The 11,851-nt window shown below is 37.3% G+C and overlaps 1 protein-coding gene across 2 annotated transcripts; it reads left to right on the forward strand.

Moving 5' to 3' along the window:
* The first annotated feature begins 2,917 nt into the window (after nucleotides 1-2,917).
* On the forward strand, nucleotides 2,918-11,612 carry LOC311298756 (uncharacterized protein). 2 transcript variants are annotated; one of them, XM_084421961.1, is made up of 4 exons: nucleotides 2,918-3,056; nucleotides 5,299-5,371; nucleotides 5,575-5,746; nucleotides 10,776-11,612. In XM_084421961.1, exons 2-4 carry the CDS (start codon nucleotides 5,311-5,313, stop codon nucleotides 11,026-11,028), a joined length of 486 nt encoding a protein of 161 aa, XP_084278087.1. In that variant the 5' UTR covers nucleotides 2,918-3,056; nucleotides 5,299-5,310; the 3' UTR covers nucleotides 11,029-11,612. The 2 variants fall into 2 exon arrangements, with proteins under 2 accessions (XP_084278087.1, XP_084278088.1); XM_084421962.1 differs by having other exon boundaries at nucleotides 2,984-3,051; nucleotides 10,776-11,501.
* Nucleotides 11,613-11,851: the final 239 nt, after the last annotated feature.

Here is an 11,851-nt window from a genome sequence, read left to right on the forward strand (position 1 = left end):
ATTTCAGATTTCCCTGCCATTAAACAGCATGTAAAAACAAAACTTAGTGATCGGAAAAATCTGCGAAGTAGACCAGACTTGTCTCAAGTCAAAACTCTGGATACTGTGCCTTAAATAATGTAATTTCAAATATGAACCAAAGACATCCATCCTGACATTATGTCAGACTCCAGCAGGCTTTAGCGCGTTTAGGTTTCAGCATGCTGTCTAAGACATGGATACGGCACTTACATTTATTCTGCACTATGGGAGGCCTTGTATATGTTCCAATGTTGACATAACAGTATGTGGGAAATCTTCTGATGTTGTTAACATTGATCTAGGGTTCCTGGGGGTGATGCATTTATATAGAGTAAGGTCCAAAAGTCTGAGACCAATGCTAGAAATGCATTTTCGTTGCAAATTATATTATGAGCATAGAAAGTTGACTGAAAATTTGAATTGATACAACAGAGATTCAAGTGGCATTCCTTGATGCAGTAGCAGACTGTTTTAAGTGACGGTTTTCCACGAAACTCCCCAGCACATATGGCTATATTTAGCAGAGTAGCTGGACGGTTTCTCATGCAATGCCTTCTGAGGGCTCAAAGGTCACGCACATTCAACAGAGGTCTCCTGCTTTGCCCTACACAGATTGAGATTTCTCTGAATTCCCTGAATCTTTTCACAATATTATGTATGGTAGATGGTGAAAGACCTAAATTCTTTGCAATCTTGCATTTAGAAATGTGATTTTTTTTAACGATTTGACAATTTTCTCATGATATTTGGCACATCAGTGATGAGCAATGACCCATATTTACATGCAAAGACTGAGATGTTCGTTTTACACTCAATCCCGATACCCTCACCTATTACCAATTCACCTACTTACTGTATTGTGGACTGTTTCAAGAGAGTTTAACTTGGATATTCTATAAGCTTTTCACTTTTATTTTGCCTTTTGTTTTTTGGAGTGTGTAGCAGCCATCAAAATCTAAATGTTTAAATGTGCAAAATACAATTCAGTGAACACACTGGAAATATTGTCTTTATACTTTTGTCAGTTAAATAAAGTTGAAAGAGAATGAACAAATCACAGATTCTTTTGCATTTTACAAAATTTCCCGACTTTTCTGGATTCGGGGTTGTATATCTGGGAACATCAATATAGAGCAAAACTGTTGTCACGGCCAAGACAAATGTGTGCATCGAAAATACAGCATTGAATATGAAATGTCCGTTTTAGCCAATGTACATTGTAGTTCTTAACCGAACAGTGAAAGATAAGATTTTGTAACCAAGCGTGTAAAATAAGCTCTTTGAGTTATTAAATTCTGCCCTTTTTGAAAATATGTGCAATTTATTTTGTTTATTAAACGCGACGGGGTGCCAACTCCACTCTCGTTCTTCTGTTGTACAAACCCAAACCTCAACTTTGGAGAAGCATTAAAACTCAAACAAAACCCAGGAGTTATTAATGCTTTTTGGCCGGGCTTCAGACAGCCGTCTTGTTTTATGGTTAGAATTCGGGGAAATGATTTAATGGAAAAGGTTCAAGGCACTACCCGGCTGATTCAGCTTTCCTTTTTCCTCTGCTGTTTCACTTGCATACCTAATTCATGTTTACAAATGTTTCCCCTCCACAAGCACACACACACACACACACACACACACAAATAGATCCCCACTTTCCTTTTAGAGGTCACGGAAAGGTCTCCCCTGCAGGAACTGATTTATGAAATGTGCATATGCTGCAAAATGGCATGGATGGGAAATGTGCTGTTATGAATCCCTGATCTTTTCTTCTTCTTCTTCTTCTTCTTCTTCTTCTTCTTTTTTGTTGTGTGCCTGGCACCATTTTATCATCATCTCTAGGATTATGCAGACCAACATGCACCATGACAGAACTCGTAAATTTGAGTTAAACATCTGCATGATTATTCATAAAGATAACTTGCTTCATGGCATGAATATGTGGCCAGTAGGAAGGGGATTCTGGGGAATATGTGCATGTCACACAACTTTTAAAGTCAACAGGACCTTCTTAACTTTCCAAATCACTTTCCTGATCTTATTTCGAATGATAGGTGCATGATAGTAATTATAATTTTGTCTCAGGCAGGTCCTGGGAATTTGTATCAGATAAAATCAAGTCATATCCTACAAATATACTGTTTCACTTAGAAAAACAACACTTTATGGAAGTAAAATGGGTTGGAAAGACATTTGAAGTTTAGTTTAAAGTAGAGAGAAAAAAAACATTCAGTAGCAAAAACAATTTTCTATTTATTTATTAGTATTTTATGTGCTTATTTTATTATCTCTACTTTTCTTTTATTATTTTTCCCCCTTTGCAAAGCTTAAGCAGTACTAAAATGTCATTTTTAATTCTGACCTTAAAGTGACTTGTTCAGTTTTTTTTTAATACAACAATTATTTTATTTTATTTTATCCACTTAACAATATGTAAAGTATGTAATATCAAAAATGCTGTTTAATATTGACTTCAAAGTGATTTATCCATAGTTTATCATTCTATTATTCTTATTTTTTACATATTTTATTTATCGTCATGCACTGCTTTAGCAATATGTATTAAAGTATGCCATGCCAAAAATGCTGTTTCATATTGACTTTAAACTAAATGTTTATATAGCAATATCTAGGCTACTAAAATATGTCATGCCAATATAGCAAAATGAATTTGAAATTAATAGCCAGACTTGGTGTGAATGTTTATTGTGATCAGGCCTGGGACACACTGGAACGTGGATCACACGCCTGAGAACGAAAGGGAAGGACACACAGGAGCCTGGGAAAGGAAACAGACGTCCAGAGGCTTAGTGGCTGTCATTGCGAAAGCAAATTCCCACTCTAATTAACATCAAGAGTTTCAGTGACTGTGTACATGCACTCTGTCTCTCTCTCTCTCTCTCTCTCTCTCTCTCTCTCTCTCTCTCTCTCTCTCTCTCTCTCTCCATTAGTGTGGATCACAGCACAGGCTCTGAAGATACTTGAATTTATCCTCCAGCATAAGTAGGTGATGTAATCTGAGAGGCTGCTCCGAAGGTGAGGTAAGTGCAGATTTTAAAAGCTGGATTTGTATTGAAATATATATATATTAACAATAGTGGGTGGTGCTAAAGATCATGCAGAAAATGTCCACCTGTTAGTGATGTGGGAATGGCAAAGCGTTGGTCTTAACATTCTGACTATTATCCATGTTGTACAGATGGCTGTACACATCTCAACCATTTAGCAATGAGATTACATAAGCGCAAATGTTCTCCTGCTTCTCAGATGTTTCTCCAGGAAAAAAAAGGACTTTAGTATTTTCAAGTGTCTCCTCTAAAGTCTCAGAAGAGATCTTGATGTCTCACATTTGCCAAAAAAACACTAAGTCTGCAATCAAAAAGATCAAAGAATCAAAGATATTATAATAAACTCAAATTATTCTCATCAAATTCATTCAATACCAAATCATTTGAATTGCACTGTCACAAATTGTATAGCTCTTTCCCAGCAAACAAAAATATGTTCTAAGAATGTTTTGCTAACGTTCTCATTAAGTTATAAAAGCATTATTTCTAAATGGTCTCTGAACGTTGAAAACTTCCAGTTTTTTTCAATGTCTTAAAAAACGTTCTTATAAAATGTTAATACAAACGTTAAAGGGATAGTTCGCCCAAAAATGAAAATTCTGTCATAATTTACTCACCCTCAAGTTGTTCTAAATCTGTATAAGTTTCTTTGTTCTGATGAAGATATTTTGAAGAATGTTGTCAACCAAAGAGTTCCTGGTCCCCATTGACTTCCATACTCCATGGGGCCCAGCAACAGTTGGGTTCTTCAAAATATCCTTTCCTGTTCAACAGAAGAAAGAAACGCATACAGGTTTAGAACAACTGAAATGATGACAGAATTTTTATTTTTGGTTGAACTATCACTTTAAGGCAACATTCCATTTTATCATTCTTCAAACATTTTGAGTGATACATTCTGCAACAAGTAGTAACATTTTGAAAATGTTAGACGAACATCCAACTAGAATGTTTCAGAACAAAAACACTTCATGAACAATGTATAAAGCAACATTTGTATGCTAACATTCGAGAACATTATCATAAATTTAAATAAACATTCTATTGATGTTATTAGTTTTTCCGACAACGTTGTAAATACGGATCCCTTTTCATACGGATCCCCGAAAATTTAAAACGCTGTATAATTCATGCCAGGCCAATAGTTGGCGATGTCACTTAGTAAAGAAACACTAAGATAGACTGAACATGTGATACGCATGCGCATGACGTCACTGTTTTCACTGTGTTTTTGTAGTTTACATGGAGACGATAACGGTACCGTTTTCAAAAACTTTCACTTTGAAATCCATTTTCAAAATTTGTGTTTTCAGGCTCCCCAAAACGCCATTTGTAGTGTAAAACGCATCAAAAATTAGTTGAAAATAGTGTAGTGTAAATGACTCCTAGATTTCTGAGGTTTCCTGTCAACAAATCCCCCCTTTTTTGTAGGAGAAACATCTGAGACATAATTGATACTTTAATGAAATTTAACAGATCTCCATGAAGTGTCCCATTTTATTCCTAAATTTCCACCTTTGAAACATATGTAACACTAATGAATCACAACTGTATTTGTTCTCCATTAAGTCTCATGAGTTATGAACGAGAAGTCTCTGAGCAATATTTTCCTTTGGGTTTGAGACTAACTTTCCAAAAGCCATTTGATATATTTGACTGTAATCTGAACCCTTGTTTTTGTAAATAAAAGGTCTTTCACACATGTTTCATAATGAAGGATGGTGGGTGTAAAACAAATGTGCAAAAGCTAACAAGTGCTTGCGGGAATAATGAGCCTTTTTGGAATATTTTGACACTGTTTGAGCCCAGCTGAGACACATGCTGGTGGAAAGATTGTTCCATTAAATCAGAGCCAAGAGAAAATGTGCATCTTGCCCATGTCAGTAAAAGTCAAGCATACTTAGAAGATATAAATCACCAAATGTGGGAGACTCATCAGAGGGGAACTCTAAACAAGAGCTCTGGAAACATGATAAAGTGAGCAAATGGACCGCAGCCATAACGATGTCAGCCCGAACAAAGAGACCACTTAAATATTGTGCTTTATGAGACCACCTCCTCCACCTCCTCAGCCTGCCGTGGCTTATATTTCTCATCAAGATAAAGAATATCCTTTGGGCCAGTTTCACGGATCTGTTTGAAAGGCATCGCGCCATTAATACAGGCATTGTTTGGACTGTTTGACGAAAACTCACAGGTTCTCTGCTTTTCCCAGAATTCTTCAGGGATGGAGAGAAGCGAGGCCTCTGTGATTTCTGCCCGTTTCATCATGTGTTTAACGTTCGCAGGTAATCACAACTGCCCTCTATGCCTTTGTGAGAGATTCAACAGACCCTCCCTCTTCTGTCTGGAGCAAGCAAATGCAATTAGTCCAAAGGAAATGGCCATTTACAGACATGAAATCATCCTTTGTGTAAATTATACGTCTTTTAGTGGCTGTAGAAGTGGCTAATGTATCTTTTCTAATGCATCTTCTTTTACTTTGTCCCAGTCTTGTTGAAGGGAGCAGAAAGCGTCTGGAGGCCGCCAGAAAGGTGCAGGAGTCTGCCATGTGACCAAGTAACCTATGATGCTACGGTTCATGAATTTTGTGTTCTGCCGTTCACTCAGAATATGGCAACCACTGACTACCAACTCAGTTGTCCCTGGCCAACCACTAGAAGGTGAGATAGTTGATTGTTATATTGGCTTGACAGAAGCAGCTGTAACTTCTCCTAGAGCAGGGGTCCTGGAGGGACACAGCCCTGCAGAGTTTAGTTCCAAACCTGCTTCAACACATACCTGGGCTCCATCCGAATTCGCATACTTCCCTACTATATAGTAGGTGAAAAACAGTATGACAAAAGAAGCGTGTTTGAATTCACAGTACCGAATTTAAAAAAAGTACCTGGATGACCTACTGATTGCGGTGAGATTCTGAAGTGTGCATACAGTACTATGGATGGACACTTTACTATCCCATGAGGCCACGGGAGAGGATTTGTGAATGGCAGTAAAGCAACATGACTGACTCTTGTTTGGTCACATGATAATGACAACATGGCAAATGTAGCCAAGTTACATTGATACTACACACACTCATACTATTTAGAACATAATTTTTTAGCGGTCATTAAGTAATTACTTTTTCGAAATAAGCCCCTACTCAAGAGAGTATGCGATTTCAGACGCAGCCCTGTAGTTTTCAAATAAACCTGAAGGACTTGATTAGCTTGATCAGGTGTGTTTAATTAGGGTTGAAGCTAAACTCTGCAGGGCTGTGGCCCTTCAGGAACTGACACCGTTTGCATCTAAAACCGCAAAAAAAATTATGCGTTTTGGCCATTAATTTATACGAAAACAGCATTTTGGGGGCCTTGAAACACAAAGTTTTGAAAACAGGATTTAAAGTGCAAGTTTTTGAAAACGATAACGTTATCGTCTTGCGAATTGGTGAAAACGGGGCCGTCATGCGCATGCATGTTATGTGTTCAGTATATAGGGGTGTAGTGTTTCTTTACAAAGTAACATTACCAACTACTGGCCTGGCAGCAGAATACAGCGTTTTTAGTCACTTTCGGGAATCCGTAGGAATAGGGATCGTTTTGACAACATTGTCGTATGTACACGAAAAACGAAAAGCAAAAACGTTTCCGTTTTTTTAACATCGTTTTCGTGTAAACGTACCCTGAGTTTTGTACCCGTGATCTAGAGCTTTCAAACAGGGTAATTATCTTTAACTAGTAAAAACATTTTCGTTAACTGAAATAAAATTAAATCACAAATATTCTATGAAATACTAAACATAATTTAGAAAGGTTGCCTTGGCTACTAACTGAAATAAGCTTAAGTACTAAAATTGGAGTAATATTTAAAAAGAACAACAACAACAACAACAAATCATAGCAAACTTATTTTGTTTTATTTTACTATTTTATTTTACCTTGTTATTTAATTTAATTTAATTTATTTAAAGGCACACTGTGTAGAAATTGTGTTTTTGTCAAACAGCGACCCCTAGAGTCGCTGTGGAATACTCGCACTGTCGTAAATACCCCTCCACCCCCCACCCTGTACACCAGTACCTGCGTCAGGCATGGAACAGGCACAGATAGACTCCGAAGACATGATTATTGCAATTTATCATAGTTTGCAAATTGTGCTCGTTTACACTATTTACAACCTCTACGTTAGGCTTATTTATGTCCTGATAATTATGTGAGATATTGAAAACTGTTCTCATGATAATCGCAAGAATCAACGTCAACAGCGTCGTCTGATATCCCTCAGGACTACGTGATAAATACACCTCACACAACACCTGAGTTCAGCTGGCAAACTAGTTCGTGAGGCAAGCTAGGCAATAAAACATAACACAAAAAACACGTAAGAGAAACGAGTGTTTGTTAGAAAGTCTGTTAACAGCTCTGATAATCGAAAGCTAGCTATATTCCACATATGTGGAAATTATTGGACTGGTCTAATTATCAGCAATGGATGAATGAACAGCATGTAAAAAAAAAAGACATACTACAAGCAAGCGCAACAACATACAACATAGAATGCAAACAAGTCTACAAATAGGAGATTTATTTACTGGCCACTTCATGCGTTTTCTCAGATCGGATAGCTCTGATATCAAAACGATTCCATTACACCTGGTGACATAAATGTGTTTTTGCGAAACGGATTTAAATCCGATCTTCAATTCTCGCGCTATATGCAGATTTAATGGAGTGCACGTCACCGAAAGCAACAGATATGAGCTGCATTTTATTGATCATCAGCTAAAATTTCAAAATCAAAGACCGCAATAAGAGAGAGCAGCAACAGCCCTGGTAAGATCATTTCATTTCTTTACTTTTAATGATGATGATTGTGTGTTAAGCGTCTGCGACTAATGCTGGGTACACACCAAAAGATAATCGGGCTGATTTTGGGCCGATTTCCCCCCTTCCGACAATCCTAGCTATGTCCCGATTATCTTGATGGTTTAACAGATTATTTTATCAGATTTTCCCTTGGTGTGAGGTGTGTTAAGAGTGTCCGAACCTGCTCGGAAGATCGTCGGAGCCGCTCCGATCGCGAATCGTAAATATTAAACATGTTTAATATTTACGATCAGAAATCCTGATGTGTGGGGGGAACCCCGAGGACAAACGCGCGCACGCTCTGGAGATTATCACGTGAAACAAAACAATATCCAATCAGAAAGCGAGATGATGGAAGACACGGTCATTCTCTCACACACACACACACACACACACACACACACACACACACACTTGCAGGAAGCTTAATGTTAAGATTTAGTATTCATAAGTGTAAATTTCGAGGAAACAAGCCTTTGTTTTTCATTTTAAGTGCAGAAATTTTACAATACCTATAAATATTGGGTTTGAAAAATAAGAAAGCTGCAAAGTGCGTTTCAATCTGTAAACATTTTCAAATTTTTGTTTAACTTTTAAGTTTGTCACTGTTTATGTATATGTCTTTTTATGTTTGTTTATCGGCTTTACTCTTTGTACCCCCCTGACTGTAATTGTAATTCTTAAAAAAAAAAAAGAAGAAGCTGAGTGTTAAGGGTTCAGTGAGGTTCTATAGAGGGATTAAATAACTTTTTCTAAAGAGACAATAAATCCAATAAAGAATAAATAAAGACAATAAAGAATGAATATATTTCTGTATAAAAGGTTATATACAATGGTAGGTACAATGGTTTTTTCACGTGAATTTTCTGTGAAAATCATTCCAAACACTATCGCAATTTCCTCCTGCATGTTGTCCGTCATGTTTATTCTGAAGTCTCACGATATTTTGCGAGATTTCCTGTGTTCATAGTCGAGACCCTGGTTGAAAATCTGGTTGTGTGTGGTGTGCTGTCTTTGTCACATCATGGCACACCACACACTATAGGAGCAAAACGCTTAAATCTAGGATTTTTTGTCCTCATGTTTGTGGTCTGTCACATTTTGAAAATCTTATAAGATGTCAAAAATCTTTTGGTGTGTACCCAGCATTACTTTCACTTTGATTTGCGATAGTTTGCACGTTGGCTTGATGAATAGATGCTCAGCTTCTCATCTGTGGTGATGCGTATTCCAGTAGCGTCGTCATATCTGGCTATAACATATAGCCTATAACACGCTCTCACACTTTTTTTTTTTTTTTTTTGGGAGGAGTACAATTTACATATGTGGTTTCAACAACCAGATGCATACACTTGTCCAGTTTCGTCTGGAATGCGGCACAGACCTCCTCCTGAAGTGGTTTGAGCGATCGGATTCAAATCCGTCTTGAATGCGTTTCGGAGGGCATTTACACCTGGTCTTTTCACGATCGGATAGCTATCCGATCTGAGAAAACGCATGAAGTGGCCAGGTGTAAACAGCCCCCATGACAAAAACATACGCACGAAAGCCGAAAACAAACGTTGGTTGGCCTCTCACATCCATAGACAGTATATAAACGCTCACGTCCAAATTTGAGGAAGTGGTGGGGGAAGTGACGTATGCCGTAAAGCAGTCGAATTTTGTAGTTCTTTTTGTGCTCGGGTTACTACCCGAACCCCGAAGTTACGTAGTGCCAGTAACAGCGATACAGACCCCGTCAGGCTATGGCAGATGTGTCATTCAACCTATTGTAAGTCGATGTACCATCACAAGGGTCTTGGAAATATTTTATGAAGGTTGAAAAGCTGCATAGTGTTCCTTTAATATATTTTATTATTTCATTTAATATTTTTATCTTTTCATTTCATGCAATTTATTTATTTATAATTGTATTCATATATTATCTATCTACCTGTCCGTCCATGTGTCCGTCCATCCATTTTTGTCTCATTAGATAGATAGATAGATAGATAGATAGATAGATAGATAGATAGATAGATAGATAGATAGATAGATAGATAGATAGATAGATAGATAGATAGATAGATAGATAGGTAGATAGGGATGAATGGATACATATCTATCTATCTAATGGGACAAAAATAACAAATTTCCCGCAGTAGGGATTTGAATGACTTCTCCTCAAAGAGAGTCTGCCGTCTAGAGTCATGGGAAAGTCAAGCTTCCCTGGGGTCTTTTTAACATCAGATTTTTATGAACAGTAACGCCAAACCCAGAGGATGACTCTACACTCTTCAGTCTTCACGACGGCCAGCCCATGTGGGTTGTCTTAAACCAAAATATTTAGTCCATCGTATCTCGATGAGCCAACAAATTACAGCGTACCTTCAACTTGACTTCTCTGTAGTGCCAAGGCTGTCGCTACAATTCACGGGGCGCAGGACAACATTTTTATGGTTTGGCCCCTACTTTCTGCTAATGAATAGGTTATACGAGTGGTTCTCAACTGGTGGGTCATGACCTAAAGAAATGGGTACAGTTCTATACTGAAAAAACAATGCTTTAAGCAAGCAATAAAATGCAACTTATATAATGACATATAATATCATATCATATATATATATTGTCCTTTCTATACCTAGTCATATATCAATTTGTGAAAGGGAGTAAACATTTCCCATATATTTTACTGTTGACATTAATTAACAGTGTATAGTTCATGCACTTCTTGGTACTATTAATACATTGTTAAATGAACATTGAATGATGTTTTTAGGGCATTTTTGTATGGAAGTGTCAGAGTAAAAAAAAAAAAGTTAGTTACTCTGTAATGCACCTGCTGTTTCTTTTGGTCTCTCAGACACTACGTAACCCTGATGATGTGCATTGAGATTCTGGCTAACAACACATGCTGTACCCACGCTCCCTACAGACACCACGTGGTGATGGAAATCCACAAGGTGTATTTTTCTCTGTGCTTTTATATGAAGGATCCAGGTGTGCCCATCCTGCTGCTGCTCATTGTCCCCTGCACCATCATCCCGCTCATAATACCGTTCCTCTGGCAGTACTTCAAACTGCATGAGTGTAGACTGGCAAACTACAACCAATGATCAGACAGAGTGTTACTTTTTAGAATGGATAATGTGAATGAATCAAAGTATTCTCAGATGTTTTGAAAGGCCTGACACTCACAATATATCTGCAATGATATTTAAAGCACCATTTGATTGGCTATTAAGTCTCCTAATGACCACATTAGATTACATTTATGCATTCGGCAGATGCTTTTATCTCTGAATCCATGGCCTTGCTCTCCTGCTCTACTGTTCATGAGCTGCAGGAATGTTTTACTATCTATACTGTCATTCAAACATTTAGGCAAAAAAAGCAAAATTACAAATTAATTTGTGAAAGCGGTGACGGCATGCGCATTCGTGTTACGTGTTCAGTCTATAGCCGTGAAGTGTTTCTTTACAAAGTGACATCGCCAACTACTGTCCTGGCAGCATAATACAGTGTTTTTAGTTATTTTCACGGATCCGTGTGAATGTGGATCATTTAGACAAAGTAGTTGTCTCTGGGCGAAAAAAGCAAAGAAAAAATATTTCCGTTTTTAATGCATCATTTTCATGTAAATGTACACTTATTTTGACCAAGAGTTACTTTGTTTAACAGTAAAAACAGTGTTATTGTGAAATATTATTACAATTTTAAGTTTTCTATAGTCCTATGATAGGACAATATATAGTATACACGGTATACATAAGTTATAGCACAACAATACAGAATATACATAGCCTACATATACTCAATGAACTGCATATTATACAAAATACACTTAAGATACAAATGTATATATGTAAAGGATAATGTATTCGCTATAACAACCGCCTCGCTCTACATTATCCCGCTTATTACATGGCTACCCACCAA

Source organism: Rutilus rutilus, assembly GCF_951802725.1.
Source record: "Rutilus rutilus genome assembly, chromosome: 10".
In the NCBI taxonomy this organism is placed as follows: Eukaryota; Metazoa; Chordata; class Actinopteri; order Cypriniformes; family Leuciscidae; genus Rutilus; species Rutilus rutilus.